The 24,410-nt window shown below is 39.9% G+C and overlaps 1 protein-coding gene across 2 annotated transcripts; it reads left to right on the top strand.

The window, feature by feature from the left end:
* The first annotated feature begins 10,933 nt into the window (after positions 1-10,933).
* tdrd3 (tudor domain containing 3) lies at positions 10,934-23,481 on the top strand. Of its 2 annotated transcripts, none has more exons than XM_029428555.1 (13): positions 10,934-11,153; positions 12,150-12,234; positions 13,554-13,619; positions 14,271-14,431; positions 15,523-15,664; positions 15,850-15,921; positions 17,525-17,674; positions 18,137-18,289; positions 18,972-19,149; positions 20,252-20,383; positions 20,955-21,919; positions 22,299-22,424; positions 22,602-23,481. In XM_029428555.1, exons 1-13 carry the CDS (start codon positions 11,116-11,118, stop codon positions 22,716-22,718), a joined length of 2,385 nt encoding a protein of 794 aa, XP_029284415.1. In that variant the 5' UTR covers positions 10,934-11,115; the 3' UTR covers positions 22,719-23,481. The 2 variants fall into 2 exon arrangements, with proteins under 2 accessions (XP_029284415.1, XP_029284417.1); XM_029428557.1 differs by having other exon boundaries at positions 10,935-11,153; positions 22,568-23,481.
* The last annotated feature ends 929 nt before the right edge of the window (positions 23,482-24,410 follow it).

Below are 24,410 nucleotides of genomic sequence, written 5' to 3'. Positions count from 1 at the left end.
AAATATTAGCAAAAGTGTTAGCCAGGATCAAGAGAGTTATAGGGTCAGTAGTAGGAAGCCAACAGGCTTACAACAAACCAGGCCGGGATATAGCTGACACAATAAGTAGCATTAGGGACACAATCGATTATATGAAATTAAATAAAGGAGGGATAGTTTTTAGCTTAGATTTGAACAAGGCATTTGATAGGTTGAATTGTGGATACTTAAATAGGGTGTTAGAAATAGAAGGATTTGGGCATAGGTTGGTAGGATGGAGCAGAAGGATGTATGATAAGAAAATAAAAAGGATAGTCACAAGCACCTTCAGATTAGGGAGGTCGGTTAGATAGGGTTGTCCGCTATCGGCTCTGCTGTACTCATTGTCAGCAGACAGCTGCATTACTGGAGCACAATGATAAGATCAGGGGCCTAGAGTTACCAGGAGGGCAAGTGAGTTTATTATATTAGTATGCGGATGATATGACAGGGAACGTGTTGTTGAGGTCTTAGGTAGTGTAGAACTGTATGGCAGAGCATCAGGAACAAACGTAGACATAGACAAGTCAGTCAAATCAGGGTCAGTATTGTTTATTATTCAAGATATTTTCAAGATCTAGTTTGTTTAGCTACTTATGAGTGTATCAAATAAAGGAATACATGTATACATTGATGTGTAAGAGAAACAATCAAACCAAAACCAATAATGAACAATTTTGACATTCAAAGTACATTTTTCTTGATTATAGGGCTTGACCCGAATATTCAACTATTCGTTTATTTGTTAATTGAGTAGGTAAGTGTAACAAGGACATTTTAATGTTATTCATGTAGAGGTTTTTTTTTCTGGAACTGCTCGTCGCAGTCGAAAGACTGATCCTCCCTGCGATGCTCCTGACACTAACTGTGAGATGGCCTTTGCTCCAGAGACTGTTGGTATGTATTGTGTCTCCATAAGCCCAAAGCAATATGCTCATATATTCATACTTGTACGATGTATTTGACACTGAGTTGGAAATGTAAATTCCACATTTGTATTTTAAATAATAACAAACAGAATAATGAACATAGTTCAAAGCCACAGCCACTCGATGCAGTACCGTTTGATATTGTACAAAACAATATTACTGTGTAATATTCCTTCCTTTTAACAGAGTGTTCTCCATGAGATCTCTAGCACTCACTGAGCGATGCCTCAGGTGATGAGCAGGAAGCGTCAGCCCCAACAAATCCTCTTATGGCTGCCTCGAACTGGGGCACTTGAAAAAGTCTCTTTTCTGGTCCCTATCTGGTGAACAAAACAGCGGCACAAGAAAATGTGGCAAACCACATCCGTCAACAATGTGGGAGCAATCCAGCCGCTGTTCGTTGTCGTGACTGTCGACCACACCCCTTCTTCTGTGCTGAATGTGATGCATGCACAGCAGACATGTCCTTCACAACAGAGATGCCATGTTTGTTGTGGATAATGCCCTTTCCTGTTGTTGTGAGTTCTGGTTAGTGAGTGTACAACATATATCTCATTCATGGACTTGTGAAGCTCAGTAGTTTGACTATTTAAATAATGCCCTTTTGTCTCCTATTTCTTGATCTTGCATTGTTGTGTATGCTCAATGTCAGTCAGCTTCCTGAGCATCTCTTCAGCACTTTTTCAGAAATATACGAATAATATTGAGCCTTTTTAAGATTTTCTCAAGTTAAGCCTCAGACTCTTCGAGTTGTTTGATAAATCTTTGTCAAATTACAATATTACATTTCCAAGTCGATAAGTGATCTTAATTCACATGTATGATCTTTTTCAGTTTGGCCTGTGCCTGTGGAAAATGCCTGTGATTGTCCACCAGAGTCATTGAGGATCAACCCAGGAAAAGCTGTTTCTGCAGTTGCAATTAATGTTAAGGATGTGAAGAACTTTATTTTGTCTTGTTTGAAAACTACTTTAAAAAATCTATATATTTATTTTCCTGCTCAACAACTCACAAGTTTTTCCCCAGCGCGTTCACTTCGCTCTGCGTCGGCCAATCGGCTCGCCACTCCCTCACTGCGAGTGTGACCCAGATTTCCCTCCAACAAAACGCACCTGTTTGCTACCCTGGCTCCAAAATGGTGGAACGACCTCCCCATTGATCTCAGGACAGCAGACAGTCTTCACACCTTCCATCGCAGACTGAAAACTCACCTGTTTCGACTGTACCTCGGCGAATGAAGAAAACAAAATATCTGTTCTTTGTATGTTGCACTTAAATTGGTTTGTCTTATTTGTAGCTAATAGTTGAATTTGTATTCTATTGTTTCTGTATGTTGCACTTATTTGAAGCTATTGTACTTGCAAGATTCTTGCTGTTCGGAGTTGTATCCCCATGATTGTTTGCACTTTTTGTACGTCACTTTGGACAAAAGCGTCAGCTAACTGAACTGTAATGTAATGGATGTGTAATTGAAATTTACATACGACTATTGGCTACATTTCACATTACAGTGGATGGATTTTGGTTTTTCTAGGATGACACGATCTCAGCATGCCCGAGTTAAGTTGTGACGCATGTCATGCCACTTGGGCTTCTGGAGTGGACAATCTCATCCAGAGTGACTACTGGCCTTCTACACTTCACTTCGCCACAATTTATGACACAGGTGTTTTTTTTCATTTGAAGAAATTATGATGGCAGCACTGGGCCAGGCAGTTTTAAGAATGCTGGATCAAAAAAATTTTTTTTCGCTTTGGCCGTGTGAGTATTAAATTGATTTATCCTACAGTATTGTTCATCTGTCACAGTGGGGAAAAGGTGAGGACTCAAATGCAAGACGGCAGACGAGGAGATTAACAAAAAGAGGGCTTTATTCCAAAAAGTTTACAAAATAAAAAAAATACAAAAGGTAAAAAGTAAACCAGGATGACACGGGGAGCATGAGGGAGCATGAGGGAGCATGAGGCAGCACGAGGCGACATCTGCAAGGGCGACACTTAGATGACGAACTGACAAGGAACACTGGGAAAGACAGGGATATATACACGCAGACACTAAACGAGGGGAACGAAACACAGCTGGGGAGAGAAGTTAAACACAAGGGCAAGGTGAACGGACACAGGAGGAACAAATCAACAATCACAGAGGGAAAACACAGACAGGAAGTACAACTAGACATGACATAAGGAGTGAACACTTCAAAATAAAACAGGATATACAAAAATCACGATCATGACATCACCTGTTTGTTTTGTGGATTTTGTGGATTTTTGTGATTGTTGATTTTCTTGTTTTGAAATAGGCTGAGAAGATTTCAGCAGACAGCTTTCAAAAAGGGTTTTTTGAGTGGGAGGCTGTGCGAGTTAAGGTGGACATCATCTGCAAGGAGGAGCGCTTCAACTGTACTGCATGCACCCAGGATATGCTTGCGGTGTCAGTGGATGGAAACCACAAGCATTACCATTTTAAGAATGCAGGTACTCAAAAATGTGTATAATGTCAGTGTTTTTATTAGTAAGTAAACATAACTCTTTAATGTGCACCAAGTAACCTTATACTTTAAAATACTGTAAACTATGTTTTAATCTGAGGAACAGGCCATCTTTGAAGGTGTCTTCATAGCCAAGGATGAAGATGTGACAAGATTTGTGAACTACATACACAGCACAACCAAACATGTACATTGACAGACTACGATTATTATATTTATAAATATATTTGAATATATACAGAACTACAATAACCTTCTACTAAAGAGTTTGTTTATGTTAATCTTTGGACCCTTTTCCATACGTGTTTGTGGAGGGGAGTGGTCAGCAGCCAGAGAGACGAGGAGGGACTGGAGCTTGCGGTGTGTCGACATGGAGTGCTGTTTTGTGCACTGAATATGTACAGGGGAGACATTTTTGCTTATCCACGTACTGATTTACGTACTTTTGTATTGAGGTTACCTGTAAATGTTGGCCCTACCGCCAAAGAGTTTCAAAAAGCTGTCCGCAGCCCCAGCACCTTCTTAACATGAAGCCCTTCCTTTGTGAGGTAAGGACATATACACATATTACCATGTGATAGAATCCCTTTTTTTCACATTTGTTTCTTGTAGACCACAAAGGCTCTGCAAAACCAGTTGCAGAACCTGAAAACCATGAAAGCCCTATTGGCAGTGACAGAGAGCCAATTGGAAGACTGGGTCAATGATGTAAAGGAGTGGGAAGAAGGTGAATAAATTATTACTGGTACAGTGGAAACCTCTTGTAGTGATCACGTCTGTCCAGTTCAAAATGATCACTGTAAAGTGGATGATTATTGTTTAACAGATTTTCTTTTCCTTTTCTTTATTTCTCATGCAGATTACCATCTAACTGACATTTATGTATATATTACATACATATAAAGAAATTAAACTAAATTAAATTAAATTGTTTCAAACGCCTTTCAAATGACTGTATTGTACTTTATACAAATTATAGCTTACTGTATTTCAAATTATAATGAGGCTATATGCCTTTACATCAAAAAAGCCTTTTCATTTTCATCAGCTCTTCAGTAGTGTAACCATTCATACACACTCACACACCATCAGGAGCAATTTGTGGTTCAGTATCTTTCCCAAGGACACTTAGACATGCTGACTGCATGGGCTGGGGATCGGACCGCCAACCTTCTAACTGGTGGACGACCACTCTACCTCCTGAGCCACAGCCTCCGGGCAACAAAGGTTGTGCCGACGCAAGATCAGAAACGAGAAGGGGATCCTGACTTCTGTCGTGGAGAGTTACAACAGAATGGTTCCGGAGACTTTTGGAAACCATTCTGTCTGCCGAGACAGCTTGGCCATGGCAACTACCACATAGAGGTATGTACTATTGTACATACCTCTATGTGGTAGTTGCCATGGCCAAGCTGTCTCGGTAGGAGACTACTCTTGACTCTTGACAGTACTCTTGACTACTTCCAAAAAATCTGACACATGATAACACATTATCCTTATGGCCTCAAATGCCGATATGTAACCCAATAGGACTCTTTGAATGTTGATCTTAAATACACATGACTTAAGTCTTTGTCATAAATGCTATTCAGACTCTGTCGATCTAAAGAGAAGAGTGTTCGACACCGTCATGGCAGTAAGGAGACTTCAGGAGGAGAAGATTGTTGTCATGCAGATGCACCATTGGAAACCTCTTAAAACCTGTGCCGATACCCTGAAAGAGCTGTCCTGGGTCCCACTCACAGTGAAGGGATAGCGAGCTAATTAGCAGAGGGAAGTGAGCGAGATAGAGTGTATGGTTTGACCATGGCCTGGATGTAGGAAGGGCCTGATCCATTCAACGCATGGTAGGCCAGCACTAGTGTCTTGAAGCAGATTCGGGCAGCTATTGGTAACCAGTGAAGGGAGCGGAGGAGCGGTTTAATGTGAAAAAACTTGGGTAGGTTAAAGATTAGGTTAAAGCTGCTGCATTCTGGATGAGCTGTAGAGGTCGGTTGGCACATGAAGGAAGTCCAGCAAAGTGAGTTCCCGTTAGTGATGGCAGAGTAATACTGAAGCTTCGATACGTGCTTCAAACTCTGGACTACAATTCCATAGAACCACTGCTTCGAAGCTTGCTTCAAATCACGTGACATGACCACAGAAGCAGTAACTGCTTAATTTCCTGAATGAATCACCGGACTGGTTCGCGGTCCAATCAGGTGATTCGCTGTCACTGCCTCGTCTCAATTCTGACAGGTTGAGACAGTTTTGAATTTGAGCGGGTTGTTGTCGTAGTAGTAGTATGCGTTATTGCTGTTGAGCTGTTGGTATTACATTTGTATTTGATCATTATGGAGCCAGCCAACTAGTGAAACCATTTCTATGTATGCCAGAATCATCTGTTGCTTGTGCGCAAGTAAACCGGATCTAAATCTGTTGAAAGAAAAATGTACATCCCACATAACTATGTGCAGCTCGTAGAACAGGCGTTTCATTTCCCTTATCTCTATTCAATCTTAAACTGTACTATCATTTAAAGCCTAATAAGCCCACATTTCCCCCCCCCCCCCATCACTCTTCTCAATAATACATACACACAATCATCAATCTTTATGTTTAAATAGAACATGATATTCAGTCTTAGATGTGCGTGTCAAAGAATTTTCAAGGCAAAGATACTTTAAATCCACTGCAGCCTTGCACTTCGCCAGTAGAGGTCACTGTACCTGAAGCTTCGAGTAATGAACCCATTTCCGAAACAATTGGCTGAAGTGGTTCAGTGCTTCACAAAAGCTTAATTTGCCCATCACTAGTTCCAGTAGTCAAGGCGGGAGATGACAAGAGCCTGGACCAGAATTAGCGTTGCCTTCTGGGTCAGTAGGACAGTTGGTCGTCCAGCGTCACACCCAGATTCCTTGCAGTCCGAGTCGGGGAAACAATGTCACTGCTTTTTCCCCCCTCGCCTCGCCTCCACCTCACCCCACCGGCCAGCCACTCCCACCTCATCAGCTCACCTGGGCTCCAGCTGCATCTCATCTCCAATCAAGCCAGTATTTAATCCTCTCATGCTCACGCACCCTTTGCCAGATTGTTCTTTGACTCATGCTGGACTCGCCATTGACTCATGTGTGACTCTCCAGCATTTCGCCCTGGACTGATTTCCTACCTGCCTCTGACCTGCCCGTCTTATCTGATTCCTGATCCTCTGTCTGGCCGTGACCTACCTTCTGCCTGTCCCCTGCTGGTTCGTCTGTCCTTTGATGGTTCGTCTGTCCCCTCCTGGTTCGTCCAACTGGACTTTTGTACTTACCTGTGCTGATCATGTCTGCCCCTGCTGAGTTCTGACATTAAACGTCATTACAAACTGTTCCTGGTATCTTGTGCTGTATTTGAATTCAAACACGTCCCGTGACAAACATCCGGATGTTGATTGTAAGTTCTTGGATAGGAGAGCCCTTCCCTGGAATGAAAAGCAGTTTGGGGGACCACCGTGCCACCTTATTTGGAATAAAATGATGTACTCCAGGGCCACACTTGCCGTGAGTGAAGAATTGGAGGTGAACTGACCAAGGTGTTTTTTTTAGCCGCCTCCTTTTTTATATATACAGTCTATGGCCTCTAGCTCAGTGTCTTGGTATTGGTTTCTCTGACCAAATCCATGAAAGTTGTATGGGCAACTGTGTTTCAAAACTCTTACTACTCATTGTGCTACTTGCTCGGCACCTTACTGACACCCATAAAGACGAAGAGGAAAATGGGGAAGACAATATTTGGCCAGTAAATTTTCTTGATTCTTCACTTACTCTGTACAACAGTATAACCAACAAAGTTGCCCATAATTAAACAGTAGTTACCACCACAATAACATTTCTGTGACCTCTCAGCCAACATGTCCAGTCAGTGATGGCCTGGCACTACAATTTGTCAATGGAATCCATATGTTCCTGTGAATCTGAGGGCCATCATTGCTGTCAAAGCTGGTTGCAGGTAGGCCCGTTGTGATTTGGTCATCTTGAGGGCCTACTTGTACTTTTAACTTGTCAACTTTACCACAATATGTGGCCTAAAGCTTGGACCAACAATGGATAGAAGAGGTCACTGTTGGGACGACTTCCTATACACATACTTAAAATAGGATAACTGGTAGTACTCAAAGTTTTCTGGTGTTGATTTTGAGCCCTGACACTTGTTACATGTAAAGTCTGAAAGATCCAGTCATACTTCACTGAATATCATATACATGTGTCAAATGTGCTGTAGGCTACCATAGAATTCCATTACAAGCCATTTGTTAAGCATGCGTTAAGTGTTTATAAAATAATGCAGGCTTTGTTAGATTTTCTCTGAACATCCTAAACATTCATTATTGGATATAAACTTGTTCCAATTGTTACGAGGATAAAGGGGATTTTAGTTTGGAATCAAATGGGCAATAGTTGATTTCTGAAACATTCGTAAACATTTTAATGCATCTGCAAAAGGGATGAATTTCTTGTCTGCTAAATAACTTTGTTGGGTGGCCAAATTGACTGATTTGCTTGTCACAATTAAGCCCACCTAGGGGAGAACACCAAGAAGGAATTGGGAAATATATATGGAGGAAGAAACATGCCTAAATGACTCACTAAATTGAATATACTAAAAAATGAACAAGCATTAATCGATCAAGGATTAGGGTTTGGTCTGTTTTCATGTATTATAGTCATTTCCCTATTAATCTACTCTATTAAATTTATGTATTTTTCTGCAATTTGCCTTTTTATTTCTCCCCCACATTATTTCTGTATTTTCTTCATACATTTCCTTTAACAATTCTGCTTAATTACTGCAAATGATGGCGCTGTTATGGGCCCGTCCTCGAGCAGAGTCTCCGATCAGGGTGTCGTTGTCGGCGATAATGCAGATCAGGTTCCCACTCTGAACGAGCTTAACCTCGGGGAAGATATTAGAAGTGGGTCTGGAAAACAGTTGCTGCAGCAAAATCATGCATACACATGTCCACGTAACGATGTCATTTATTTTCATTGACTAACTGAATCAGACGAAATTGTGCAGGTTTACCAGAACCTCCTGGCTGGAAGAGGAGCAAGATCGGGGTCTGACTGTAATGGACTGGTAGTTAACAGAGGCCCCGCTGGTGTTGTTAACTTGATGTCAGTCATTGTGGAGGTATCTTGCCCACAGTCCAATCCTTTCCAGCCAAACCCAAAACAGGCAATTTCCCCAATGTTCTGGCTGTCCAAGACTGCACTGCCGCTCACGCTTCCAGGACCCAGCCTACTGCAAGACCCAGAACCAGGTTACCACCGTGCTTATATTGTGTTGCTGATTACTTGATTCTGTCCAGCTGTCTGATCACCAGCTGAGACACTCCTATCCCTCCAGCAGCCAGCGCCGTAACCACACCCCACTGTCACAGTCATATAGGCTGTGTCTCAATTCAGGGGCTGCAGCCTTCGCAGGCAGCATTTGTAGACCGATTACGTCACAGCGGTGTCCCATTTCGGTGACTCCTTCAGATGCAGCCGACAAATGCGGTCTTCTTTTGCCAGATTTGCAGGATCCTTCACGGCCTCAGGTATCCCAAGATTCATTGCGCGCCCAGAGAAAATAATTCTGACGAAAACTGGCGCCCCTCGACCCAGCAGTAGCGGCAAATGTATATGCTTTTAAATGTAAGTATTGGGTTTCAACTCGCTCGAATAGCTAACGATACAAATGTTATAAAATCAAAGGACCTTAAAACATAACATTTTCGCTAAAATAATAGGTTAAGTTACGGGACGTTAGTGCCGATGCTAGTTAAGCTAGCTGCTCAGCAGCTGTTAGGAGCGGCTGCTTGGCTGCCGGCATCCGACCTAAGTTAGGCTTTTAAAGTAGAACTTTTAACACCTTAACTTTCAAATCTAAGTTGTAAATGTTGATTTATATTTTACATAGATTGTGGCTATTGTATAGATAATGTATAGGCTACTTCATATTACCTGCTTGGTTTTCTGACAGTTGAATATCACTTAAAAAATCCAGTACAGTAGTTTGGATTGATTATACATATTTTATTATTTATAATATATGTACTTATTTTGCAACTAATCTGCTTTTGTTTTTGTATAGCTAAACTTGCTCTAACGTTTTGTTTGGTTTTTAGGGAGAAGGAGAAGGAGGCAGAAGAGAGGAGAGCATGGATGAATTGTAAATTAATTGAAATAAATAATATATATAATGAAGAATATATTGTGTATTTCATTTACATGAACTATAAATGAAAGTAATGAAAACTTAATTGATTTCAAGGTTCAAGAAGGATTTATTTTGTACATATGATTTATTAATTATAGATAGATAATAGAAAAGGGATTATTTAATTTAGAAAACTACCTATTAATGAATGGAAATGACTGAGGGATTATTATAAACAAAAGTATTATAAAACAGTATAACATTTACAGTATATAGGCCTACAGATAAAGTTTGCTGCTGGACTTGGATGGGCTGCCACAATAAAGCCCCTGGTGTCTCCTGATGTATCTAAAATACATTATCGCCGGTGATAAAGCATATCTTCAATAATGATTGAAAATAAAAGTATTATCTCTGGTTCCGTTCTCTGGGAACAAATGTGAAAGTAAGCCGTCAACTGTGTGTGAACAACTGGTGACGTACCAGGAAGTCCCCCGTAGACAGTATCGTCTCATTTCGTGGACCGCTCGGTTCAGCCTTCGCGGTATACGGCGATCCTGGCCTCCAAAGACCGCGAAGGCTGCAGCCCCTGAATTGAGACACAGCCTACAGAGGTATCAGTATTACAATCCTGGTGCTTAATGTTACACTAGTGCAGGTCTTGCCTGGAACAGCAGTGGGATTCATAATCTATGCACTCTGATGTCAACCAAAAAGCTAGAGTTGACCCCCATGACACACTTTCAATGACAGCCCCCGTATGTGCATAATGAAGCAGAATAATAAATAAAATAGTACAGAAATAAATAAGTTTGGGGAAATAATTAGTCGTAGAAATACAAAGGGGAAATAATGCAGAAATAAATGCATACATTTAATAAATATATTTCAAAATAAAATTAATTAAGACATTTTCTAGTAAATAAATGTATAAAAGGGAAATTAATACAAAGTTAAATCAATAAAGTATATTTCATACAGAAAATTCAATACATAAATGTCAGTTTGTCACATTGTATTTTAGTAATACCTACATTTATTTTTTATATTAATTTGGGACATTTAAAGGCATATTAATTAAATTATTGAGATTATTTTATTTTGGCAGACTAGTCTTCCTTAATAATATTCTAGTTGACTGTATAATTTGCAACTGCATTTAGGACATAGGACAGTTTACTAATTTAACAAAATGACCATGAGTGGCCATGGCCATGAGTTTAGAAATGATTCCAGTAAGAAAAGTTTCCCATGTTAACAAACTATCCACTAGCGATGAAAAAAATGCCACTCAGAAAATAATCGGGGAAATTTATTTTGACCCTCTCGGCACTCCATACGGGTAGACCGCGTCTCAGTTGGTGACGCAAATTACGTAGAGTCGTTCAATACTCACATTAGCGAGCTTTATCATTGTTAGGAGGATATGTATTACCGAATCAGATAGTTTTATTCAGGTGTGCTTACTTTAAACATATTGGCGTTGGTATTTACACATCTACAGTGTGGACGAAAATGACTGATGTGACAGATTCCCTGACCAAAGAGGGCTGGTAGGTAGCATGGTAGCTAACGTCAGTGAGCTAGCTAACTCAATGAGGTGCCAGATTGGTGTTGGTTTACAACACTAATCATTAGCTATACATTTACAATAGAGTTTTATGAGAGCACGAATGTTTCCAAAGTACACACGACCACTTTAGTGTGTGCAGATTGTGGCAACGCTATTAGTTTGCTTGAAGAAAAGGCTAACTAACTACGAGCTAGCGAGGTAAATAACGTAAGCTAGCTACAGCTAATACACAGTTAGCCAACCATTATCATAACGCAAACTGTTGATGATAACGTTACACTTTGCGTTAACCGATAAGCAGTAATAACGTTACATGCAGGGGTGGTCAATGAGCGCCAATATCAGCTCAATTAAAAAAACTTGCAGCGGTTTTGAAAGTCAGAACTTCCCACTTACACGCATCATTGCGGTAACGAAACTATATATTTACCAACGGCACGAATGTACTCCACCATCGTCTTCAAAACAGCCAAATATTAACATTTATCCCATTCCAATTTTCTGGTTTTGTTAATGGTATGGGCCCTACTACAGTGTTTACAGTATCTCTCAGATGCTAATGCAATGAAACCCAGTTAGTAATTTTATATTATACAGATTCTTCTAAATTTAGAGACATTTAATTGTGCTTCTGATGTTGTCCTGCTTTGACAAATTATATATCTTATCTAAAATACTGAGGACTTTCCTCCCGGCTTAAAACAAATACATAATAGCCCCAAAATGAAGTCTCACCACGTGGTGAAACACATTTATATAAAATTATTGACATTGTTCAAACGTCTCGTTTCGAGGTTAACTGAACATAATTGTCTAACGTTACAAGCATAATTATTGTTAAATGAATGTCATGGGTAGATGCCCTCTAGAAGTTTTAAAATGTTTGAACATTATTGTACTTAAACATGCTCGCCTACTACTGAAAATTCTGCCAACTTCATCATCTTCCCTCTCTACCTTGTCCACTATCTTACAGGTACCTCAGTGATGAAGGCATAGCAGAACTGAAAGGATCTGCTGAGAAAATAACTCAGAATGACATTATTCGTATTGCACTTGATGTAAGTTTTAATCCTTCCAAGTTTTACATAAACGTTATTCCAATTCAACAACAGTCTGCTCTGTATGTATGTTGCAGTGTGCGGATACTGTATTCAGCAATGGGTGTGCAATGTAAACGGTTGTAGAAAATGATTAAATGTTGTGGTAATTCATTAGACCATAGCTTTTTTTTAAGCCTATACTTACAAACACAACCACCATACACGCTAATGAAATAGACAAGGTTATTTTCACACAATCTTAAACTGGGTGTTAAATTCATTCTCTTCTAAGAATTCAGCATATTTGATATAGCTACTAGTGTTATTACACTTATGTGAAAAGCATATTATGGAGCCTATTGCTAATTATGTATGACTGACTATTGGCAGACCCAGCATCTGCTCTTTCCATATTCAGTCACCACAGCTCTAAAGATTATCTTGCATCTTCCTTTATCCTCTTTGATCAGCCTGTCCATTGCCCCACTCCTAACATGATATCAGAAATGAATATGAGGCCACTTACTTTTCATGGCATGGAGAGACAACATATGGTGCAGCCATTATGATTAGTTAATAATTGTAATTATAATTATTATTGAGAACCACAGTCTACAGTTGAACTGGAAATGCTTTTCTGTGAAATAGACAGTGATGCTGCTTACCTGACCTGCAGTAGCAGACAAGTCCAGAACACACAATAGTTAAATTAACTTGAAAGGCCTTGATCCTTTAAGTTTTGGCCAAGATCTCAGACTGAATTATGACTTACTAAATATCTGGTTGAACCAACATTCAGCAACTTTGGGCTAGATCAGTGAAAGTAGTTAAAGATTAATTGGAAGCTATTGTTGCTTTACTAGATAGTTCCATTTTTTCTCCTTTTGAAATAATTGTATTGTAATTGTGACACAAATATAAAAAAGTAATTCCTTTTTTAGGTTTACTGGCGAAATACAAAAGCTATGTTCAGAGATATTGTCAACTGCAGTAAAACAGGATTATAATTTTATTTTTTTAAATGTATAACTGTTTTAATTTTAATACGATTGTTATAAAAAGCATGTAAATCAAAATTACAGCATATAATAAATAGGCCAATTTGCCTAATAGTGCAAATGCATGATTACTTGTCTGCTTCCAATTGATTTCTGGGACTGAGGGTAGAAAGGCCTCCCCTTAACATGCAAATAATTAGAGTCATTTTTATTATGAGGCACAGTGCAGGTAAACACATTTTTTGAAATATATTTAATGCTTACTCTTTTGCATTATTCCTTTTCATTATGATTGGCACATTATTTGTCATTTTTAATTAAGCAGTATCTCATTTGCAGAGTGACCTCAGGCCTCTTGGGAGAAAATTTCTACCGCCGGATATCAATAGTGGAAGAACTGATAAGGTGAGTGGTACACAAACTATTATACAACCATTTCAATGCTATGTTTATGAAACTTAGTGGGAAATGTGAGACTTAGTGATGTGCTACTGACATGAAGTTACAATGAGTGCCACTAGATGGCCCTAACACACTGACAATAAAGGATCCAAAAGCTGCCTCTTCAACTGTAAAACTAAAGACAAAATGTTCCAAATATTAAAAGACTGAAACATGTAATTCTATGTGAGCTTAACCCCTGCTCCCTTCAGGCATCATCACAGGATGCACACTCATTCTCGTCTAACAGAGAGAATGCCATCTGAGCATCCATAATTACATTACATACAGACTGTAGTATAGTTTGTAGATTACATTTACAGATGTTACAGGTTTCTTTTCTCAGAACTAGAAATAATTATTTTAGAGGATAGATGTGATATATGCTTTTAAATAAAAAGTTCACTGAATCTAAAAATAAGCTATGAAGCACTAAGGAGAAATAGGTTATCCTGCACTTACACAGGTATGCGTCAGAATTAATTTGGCGTAACCATTGATAAATACTCATAGATATAGAGTTTTTACCGATATTTAGCTGTTTCAATCCTCCCCGCATGCTGCTGGTTTTCCTTTTTAAGCCATAATTATTTTGTTTTTCTTACACATGGACAGTTGGAAGGTCCATGTGTTCTTCAGTTGCAGAAGGTGAGGAACGTCTCAGCTCCTAAAGACCACGAGGAGTCTCAAGGCGCGCCACGAATGCTGCGTCTACAAATGACAGATGGGCATACCACCTGTGTTGGATTGGAGTTTAAACACTTGTCTAAGATCAGGTACCCATATAACAGTTTTATTGCCTGGGAAGTAAATATCACTGATTAATACATACAAGAAATAACATTAGTTGTGTTGTTTAAAAAATATGTATATATTGTTGGTAAAGAAATGCATTTATTGTAGCTACATGGAAGCAAAGCAGATTGTCATTAAGCCAGCTCATCATATATTTCAAAGCAAATGTGGAGATTCTGCACACACACTTCACCTCCTTGTCAACACTCTCATCCCCACCACATGCCTCAATTTTCCCTTTATCTGCAATTTCCACATGGTGGCAGCGATCTAACAATTCCAAGCCTTAATTACATCTCCATCCCAGCAACGGTGGCCTTGGTGACTGCTGCCATGGTGACTAGCCAGTCTGTACAGGTGGAGTGGCCAGAATGTGGGCCTTGACTTCCTGATGGGAAGAGAGTAGAGAACAGAACAAATCCCCTCTTTATGAGCGGCACACGCACACTCGCTGCCAACAGCGGTGGTTAGTGTCTCTTATGAAAGTGTCCGCTTTAGTGTGTGTGAGGCCGTAAGTGAGTGGCAAAGAAGGATGAGATGGATTACAGGACGTTTCAGTGTGTGAGACAGTGATATAGAGGGATGACAATTAAGCATTGATTAGATTGTGAATAGTGCTTGTATGTGATTGAATGGAGGATAGAGGGAGCCTCACTGTTGCATTGGCCGCTATCATGAGAACAGCATCCATCCCAGAGGTTTGGAGTGAAATCCCTAATTGTTGCTTTGGCATCCGGCATCAGTAGCTGGAAATCCCTCTAAGTCCCTGTGCTTTCTTAATGAGAGAGGCAGAGTCCTTATCAGGCCTGATGAGATAGAGGGGCTTTTAATTTACCATGAGGATGGGTGAGCAGCTGGGATTATTAATAGTCTCTCCTAGCCTCGCCACCCATCCCCTGGCACTGCTCCATGTCATTTATAAAGTGGTATGGGTAAGGCAATAGGGTGTGGGACCTGGTATGAGCAGTTATAATGTATTAATCCCTTAAATGTGTTTAACATTTAACAGTCAGTTAAACAATTTACATATTAAGCATTTTTTCATACATACATATGTATTGTTGTTTTTCAGTCTTAATACCCCCCCTGGAACAAAGGTAAAGCTCCTTGGTACAGTCCAGGTTAGAAATGGTCTTTTGCTGCTCGATGACTCAAAAATCTCTGTCCTTGGAGGAGAGGTTTATCACATGGTGGAGAAATGGGAACTACAAAGGGTAAGAGTCCATTTTTTTTTAATGATGGCTCTGCTACTTTTGCTAAAAAATGTGGGATTCATATGTTTGTAAGGATTTTAAATTTGAATTAAAAGCCAGAGGTGATCTGTTATTACTCTTGATAGGATTGCAAATGTTCTTAGTTTGTAAAAATGATGATCTCCCTTTTACTATTCAACCTGCAGAGTCTGGCCAAACACAGCAGGAGTAACATTGGAGCAGAAGGTGGACCTCCTCCCTTTGTGCCGTTTGGTCAGGTAAGGATAATATTAATTATGATAGTGCACTTTTAAAATGACAAAATATTAAAATTAATTAAAAAGAAGTGCTTTTTTTGACATAAACACCAGACGAAAACAATAAACTATAGGCATGATTTTAAAATGGCAAACTAACGAAAGTAATACAATCAGGAAAATGGAATTTTATGGAAATTAATCTTCAAAATGCATCACTGAATTTTAATTCTGCTTTGTTGTCCTACCACGCGCGCGCGCACACACACACACACACACACACACACACACACACACACACACACACACACACAGTATGACAGTATTCCCCTTCTAAAAATATATGTGGTGGAAGTGTCTCCTTTGTACAGTATTCACGTGAAATGCTATGGTAATTGGTATAAAAGATGAGAAGAGATAAACAGGCCTCTAAATTGCACCATCAGAAATATATACATTATACTCCAAATAGACACTTGCATCACGTTATCAAACAATTGATATTAATACACAGTTTTGCTCAATTCCTAATGTCCTCAAAAACTATTAAAGCAACTTGAAATCTTCCACATTTTGCACATTACAACATGATTTCTCATTTTAAAAACTACTGATACTGAGTCAATACACCCTAGCCCACAAAGATCAACGCCTCAGAGTGGGATACATCATGCAACATTTTGGGATTTTTACATTTGCTCAAGCTTTGTAAAGTTGGTTGAGGAGCATTTAGAATTATCATTCAGCATTCTCTAGATTTACAGTGTGAATGTTTTTCTAATCCTGGACCACTCCAAGATTTAGTGTTGATTGGATGTCTGCTGAGGGTTGTTAAATATAAATAACATCCTATTCCAGGGTAATTGGCTCTCTAGAGCAGATTTTCTTTAAATCTGTCCATGCATTTTCCTTGGCTCTGTGTTTCACTGGACATTTGGTTTCCTCTGAAGAGTTCAATTTAGTTTACAGCTCATCAGAAAATATAATTATTTGCCTCATATTCTGAGTCCAAAACATTTGCTTGGGCACGCTTGAGAGCATAGAAAGAAAGTAGCATGCACGTTTTAGTCATATTATCAATTGCCACTTAACCTTAATGATATCTATGCGTGCAGATAGGTTTGGTTTTATCTGCCTTGCCCCTCCATAATCAATTTGCCCTGTGCCAATGGCTTGATTTAGCCTGGCAAATCTATGGAACTCACAGACATTTATCTTCACCGAATAAAATAAATTGTGAACTCTCCACAGCGAGGTCTGCAAATGCTCTGTTGCTCACTTCTCTTGACTGAATCATCACTTACAGTCATGAAACAGCTGCAGGAAGTGTTGAGTTTCCATCTCATTTCTTCCAAGTCACTTGTTACTATAATACAGTTCACAGTAGAGTATCAAAACATTGATTGGGAGCTGGGAGGCAGCTTTGGGATTTGGCTTACTGTTGGTTGCTACAACATAATCTTAGTGTGTAACTCAAACACCCCGGGCGACTTTGTTGTACTTCTAGTGTAATTCCACAAAATGTGGACATTGTCAAGTGCACGGTTTCTTTTCTTCAGGAGCTATACATGATTGAGGAGCTTTTTGAGAACATGTTCTGACTCTCTCTATTTGCTCTCTGTAGAAGTGTGAAAGGAAGGATGAAGTAGACAGCAGAGACCTGGACCAGAGGAAGACCCTCCAGAGTCAAAATGTGGTCAAAAGTCCTGAAGAGAATGATGAGTTTGAAAAGCAGCGGACAGCAGCTATTGCTGAGGTGGCAAAGACCAAAGAGGTATGTAAACCCTTATCATGGGTCTTCATTACATCTTGGAAATGGTTATGGTAACTACAAGGTGCTTAATTATTTTACAGAGCTACTTAAACATTTTGTAAATCACATTTGTTACGCTCAAAATACGTTGTGTTTTATAGACTCAATCAAAATACTATATTATAATTGTCTTAGGCAACTAATTGTAAAAGGACAACTCCTTTTTACCATGTTAACTGATTTGCTGTTTCTCTTATTGATTGCAATTTCTGGACAAACTATTTAATTTGGCCGCCATTTAAAAGTGAAGGTGAACCCGTATTGACATCCATCCTAACCTTGATTGCTGTTGACATTCGAGTAACTTTTCAAATTAAAAATCCTAATTACATTGTCAACTACAAAGTTTTGTTTCTTGTGTTGGTTTTATTGCTTTGTCCAGTGCTGCATCTGTATTGATCTTCATGTTGTTTTACTTGTTAGGGGCCGCGCACGTTTGGTGGTGGAGAAAATGCAGGCAGTAATTTATCCAGTGCTGCTTCCTCTTTCCGGGGCCGAGACTCTTACCAGCAGAGGAGACGAGAAGACTGGATCGAAAGACCTGAAAGCAGACAAGATGGAAACTATCGAGAGCTGGTGAGAAAACTTTGTCCAAACCTGTAAAACAAGTCTGTTTAACATAAGGCAGGTATGAAAGCCACCTTTTGTTGAAATGATGTTTGAACCTCACATTTCTGAAGCTTCCATTCATTGTAATACAGCAATGTAATGGTTGGAACTCGTACTGTGTTCCTCTTTGGTTTCTTTCGTCTGAATTGAAGTCTTAGTTCATGGCTCATAGACTAGGTGAGGCATTGATTATGTTATTGTAGAACTCTAAATGAATTGGAGGCTTGGCCAGCTTTTTCCAATCAAGTGGCAGTCCATTTGTCTAGCTTTGTGTGTTGACCCGCCAGCTTCCAGGCAGAACTCAGCCAGCTTTGGGCTGAATGCATAAATAGGATGGAACAGGATATCATAGTGTTTGGCTTGGGAATGAATTAATGATGGTTTGTATTTTGAATGCACACAAATCCAACCTAGGACAAAACTCAAAAGTGATCTCCATGTCTGGTCCACTTTAAAAAGGGAGGTTCTTTGTGGGTCATTTCTTCTCCTTTTGTCCCAACAAACCGTACATCTGTGTCTAATATTACCAAACCACCATTATTCATCCACTGGTCTTTTCCCCCCTCTCCCTGTACATTTTATACCTTCTCCATACAGTTTTATTTTTGTTCTTTCCCTTAATATGTTATGTTATCCACCTTTTGTGTAGGTGGATGATCGTGCTCTGAGAGACATCATGGAGATGGGCTTTAACAGGGAGGATGCTCGGCAGGCGCTAATGGATAATAACAACAACCTTGAAGTGGCACTAAACTGCCTTCTGACTGGATCTTCTGGGAGCAGACCTAGCCCTGAGCCGGTTGAATCTATCAAGCCCCAACCCAGAGGTTCTTACACACAAACACACACACGCCTGCCCCCCGCTTTGGTTTGAGAAAATGGCACATAGCCTGAGACACTTAGTGTTTCTACAGAGTAAGAGTGAGATTGGGGGAGTTATGTGGAGGTCCTTTTAAATGCAGTGAAAATCACCTACAGCCTAGTTAAAGATCTACATTGGCGTTTTTGCTTGTTTTAGTCCATTTAACACAAATTGCATACACACTTTACTGCGGACTGTTTTCCCCAGCACACTAAGGTTTCAGATGGATATTCTACTTTACCTGCAGTCATTGTTTTGTAGTTGTTTCAGTTCTGAAAATCAACTTGCAGTGACTTGAAACATATTCCATCACACTGAATTAACTACTGCCTTTCCCTCCCGCATGTGGTACAACAACTGTGAGCAACGACTGATATTGTTGCTGCAAACATCAATCCTTTTTGAGTCAGCTACAGAACATTAACCTTTACAAACTCATGTAATCTTTAAAGGTTCTTTAACGGCATTCAGAGCATTAACTTGGTGGCAAAAAACGATTGGGTCTGTAAAGATATAGTGGAATTCTGAGCAGAGAATGAAGTCTCCCTCTGTGTGTTTCAATCCGAGCTTCTCTTTGCTTTGTTTACGTAGCTGGTCCAGCCATGTGTGCACGTGAGTCCGCGCGCGCGTGTGTGTGTATGCCCCACTAGCTTGCTAATTGCCATCTCAGCACTGCGCATACGGCAGTTACCGCTGATAACGCAGTCCCGATGCAAAGCATTGTCGTAGAAACGTTCCCCCCAGGTTAAAACTGTTAGCTCTGTCAGCAATGTTGCGGTTTGCATTGTTCACATGGCTCAGCCATCGCCATTTTGAGAGCTCTGTGGAGGCAACCACTCAATCATAGATATGCTCTGAATTCCGTTTAGGGAACCTTTATGTGTCCCTGTACTGTTTCTTCAGTGGGGTTCAGGTTTATAACACATATGTATGCACAGAGAGCTTTGTCATATCTACTTAAGGTGGAGACACTTGGGCTAGAAGGTGTACACATTCAAACATCCAGTTTCAGCAATTTTAACTTTTTTAATTGGGTCTAAATAATAACCTTTTTGGGTTCTTTTCAGCCAGAGGAAGAGGAAGAGGAAGAGGCAGGTCAAGAAATGAAGATGAGGAGGAGGGAGCAGGCGGAAGGCCATCTGGACCAAGCACTCTTTTTGACTTTCTTGAATCCAAAATGGGAGTTTTCTCCATTGATGGTAAGTGAAATGTTCTGGATTTCATTCAACTGCCTTGGTGCCTCTCTTGATCCATAGAAAATAAACCATTTTATTTTATTTTAGGAAAAAAACATTTTATGATTTTAAATATGATTTTGTATATTTTTCCAAGCCAATTCTTTGATAAGAATGTACTTTTAATAACAGTACGCCAACATAGACCGAGTCACGATTTGAATCTGACATCTGGCATTGGGCTATCGTAAGCTGAGGGGAATTAAGTCATGTTCTCTAAATGCCTGAAATCAGCTTTGGTGTGGAAAACCAATGCAGTGCTGGACTGTAATTAAAAGTGGGCGATAACAGACCTTTTTATATACCACGTATTTCAATGTATGATTGTGTTTGATCATGGATAATATGATTTGGTAATTCTGTTAATGATATTTTGATCTTTTATTTACCGCAGTTCTCTTTATGCTTTAGTGATCTTTAATCTTCATTCAATAATGTGGCACTGTATTCTTGTTGATGTTTCTTGTATTATTTATTCCACTATAGTTTTGAGAAATTTGATGACACTGCTCTTTTTTGTTTTGTTTTTTCTCAGAGCCAAAGAGCCAGACACCTCAGAGGTACCATGAGAGTAAAGCAAATTTCTCTAACTCAGACTATTACTCCAAAGACGCATCTCAGAACAAGTTCTCCTCGCATAATGACCATAGGCAACAAAGGAATGACAGACCACCTCGCTTCCACAGGGACTTTGATTTTCCCAAACCTGGCCAAGAGCCCCTCTCTAACTACACACCTTCCCAAACGTCAACTCAAGCCCAGCAGTGGAAGGGCCAGGAGAGATGGTCACGAGGCACATCAGACAGATCGCACAATGACAGGAGAGAGACGAGAGATGAGCAGATTTTTCCTTCAACCTTCTCGAGTACTTTCATACATTCAAAAGAACCTCAGCAGCAGGTGGAGTTCGGTGGTTCTTACCACCAACGATCCAGAAATGGAGACGGCGGCGGTGGTGGTGGGAACATGTCTGGACCATCTCACAGAAGAGGATTTAGAGACAACGTACCCACATCTAAACTCTCTGATCCTGCAGGCAGTGAGCCCGATGGAAGAGGAAATAGTAAAAGTACAGACAGAATTGAAGAACCCAGCAACAGCAGGAGGAAGGGCAAGACTGACCGGCCAAACTCAGACCACCTTGACCGACAAAGGGACAGCGGGACGCCAAACTTTAACCTGAGGGGAGGAAGCTCAGGGTCATCCCAAGAAGTGGGGTTATCGCGGGATTCTCGAATCACAACAGGGGAGCCTTCTCATTTCCAAAATGGAGATATGGAACACAAAAGAACTGGGCCAATCAAGCCAACAACTGTACCGTGTCCACCCAACAGGGACCCACCCCCAAAGAAAAACACTTCTAATAACCCAGGACCTAAAAGAAGGCTAGGACAAGGCAAAGGGCATGTCCAAGCTCGTGGACCAGAGAAAAGTCATTTTGTGGAACAGGCTTGGAAACCTGGAGACCAGTGCCTGGCACTGTACTGGGAGGATGGCAAGGTATGTCATTCTTAGATTGGTAACATAGCAATAGCTGTTGGAGCAAATATGTCAAGTTAGAGAATTTACACTCAAATGAAAACCAATTAAATGCTTACACAAATGAGCTAATTCTGTGTAAACTGTCAACAGTAACTGCTAAAAATGACAATTAACAACTAAATATGTTAGTGACAACAGATTGACATAATTATTTAATTGACATTAATATGTCTTAACTTGTGGAAATGTTTTTATTAAAATAATAAGACTTCTATTTGTGTGTGTGTGTGTGTGTGTGTGTGTGTGTGTGTGTGTGTGTGTGTGTGTGTGTGTGTGTGTGTGTGTGTGTGTGTGTGTGTGTGTGTGTGTGTGTGTGTGTGTGTGTGCGCGCGCGAAGTTCTACCATGCCAGAATAGATGCTGTGCATCCATCAGGCTCCACGGCTGTGGTTGTGTTTAGTGATTATGGAAACTGTGAAGAGATCCTGCTGCATAACATCAGACCTCTTTCTGCTGATATATTGGTAAGAAGAAAGAAAACCTGTTGATAGAATTTCTGTTTCATCATTAAGATCGTAATGTGGTTGTTAAATAATGAATTAAACTGTACTCAAGTGGGTTGAGGAAAGATGAAATTTGAATGACATCTTAATCTGATTACCCACAGTAACATCACAACCATATCAAATGTCCAATGGCAGGAGGAAGATGATGGTTACTACGACAGTTCACTAGAGTTTCGCCGTGGGGGAGATGGACAGCCTCGACCCACAAGACCCACACAGCAGTATTACCAGCCGCCTAGGGCACGAGATTGATGTGTCTGCGTTTACACTGGCAGGTAAATAATTATGGAATTGTGGTTATTTTCCATTGCTAATTAAACATCAAACATTGTGTGTACATGTTCCTATTTTTATACGGAGACTTTTTATTCATATCTTTCCTTCGGTGTGGTGGGAGTCTTGAATTATATAATAAACGTGAAAGTATGGACTGTACAAAAGTAATTTGTAGGCATTTCTGTAACCTTGCCTGTTGCATAATTACCTGTGTATATAATGTATAATAGAAACTATTGCCAACCACAGCTAAACAAACTGGTTTGCTCTCATTTCTATGTAGAAGTTGATTGTATACAATTGTATCATTTTAATTTTTCCTGCTTCTGTTCCAATGTATTCTGTAAAAACTATTTCACAACATCTGCAGCAGTTGTGATCTTAAAAAATGCACAAAGTGCAAACCTGGTTTTGTAAATTTATTTAATAATTTTCTTTTTCTTCACCCATTTGTGTGCTTGTCCCACATCCTTCCATGACAGAGATTATGTCACTTTCTGCAACAATCCAGAGTGCTTCCTGAATTTTTTAATTGTCCACATCTCAAGGACATACAGAACTTTTCAAAGGGCTTAGATAAAATGCAAAAATTAAAGAAACTGACATGAGCACCTGTTGATTTTTGTTAAGGACATATCTACTGTATATGTTGTAAAGATTTGTGAAATGGATGCATTAAAATAAACAATGATTATAGTATGTAACGGATCTGTTATTTTAATGTATTTTTTATTATTAGTTATCAAATTTAAATTGCTGAATAAACTAATCCAGCATAGAAATGGAAACCTCTCAGGGGTCTGATTGTAAAGCAGCAGCAGGAGACAGGAGGAACGACTGAGTGTTCAACACAGCAGGGGACAGGAGGTGAACTGCTCTTTCTAATAACAGTCCTCAGTCAATTGAATTAGCACGTCTGGGACCTAAATTGATTACAACATCTGTGTTTACTGTACACCCCCATCTTGTAGAACAAAGGAAGACTGACCTCGAAGCTCTTCATGACTTCCTGTCCCTTTGAATGGGTATAAATACTGAGGCTGGGAGAGTTGCTCCGGTGAGCAACACAGCAGACTTCACAAACCTGTATATGTGTGAGTTTGATCATCCTATGTATGAATAAGCTTGAGCTCCTTCTTGCAAGAATATAGATTAAACCCTTTTATTTGGTTTGAATCCTGACTCTGGTGTTATTAGGAATATTCTAACAGGGTCCCTGGTTTTATTTTGAGTCTTGTGACAGTAGTTATGATTATCAGTTAGGTTGAGGTAATCACTAAATGATATCTCTTTAAAATGATTAGAGTTCTTGTCTTATGGTTTACCTCTGTAATGTCTCCTCTTGTGGATAGGGTTAGGCGCTTTGAGTCCATAGCGAGCTCATTTGTTGTGTTCTGTGAAGCAAATCCAAAGGGTAAGACAATCTCTTCCCCCTGTAATAGAGACGGTTACACTGCAGAGATATCATTTTGCACAATACAAAAGGGACTGGACCTAGCTCTTCCAGCATTGCACACACACACACACACACACACCACTGAGCTGGCTGTTTATGGACTTGTGCTGTGCGAGAGACGAGTTTTACACATCAAGAAATAATCTCCACCTCGGCTCCAATTTCATTCTACCAGCAGTAGGAGACCAATGGACAATGCACGAGGGTTCAGC

Source organism: Cottoperca gobio, chromosome 3 (genome assembly GCF_900634415.1).
Source record: "Cottoperca gobio chromosome 3, fCotGob3.1, whole genome shotgun sequence".
Taxonomy (NCBI): domain Eukaryota; kingdom Metazoa; phylum Chordata; class Actinopteri; order Perciformes; family Bovichtidae; genus Cottoperca; species Cottoperca gobio.
Note: the sequence above shows the minus strand (reverse complement) of the source record. Positions and strands in the feature narration are given on the sequence as shown.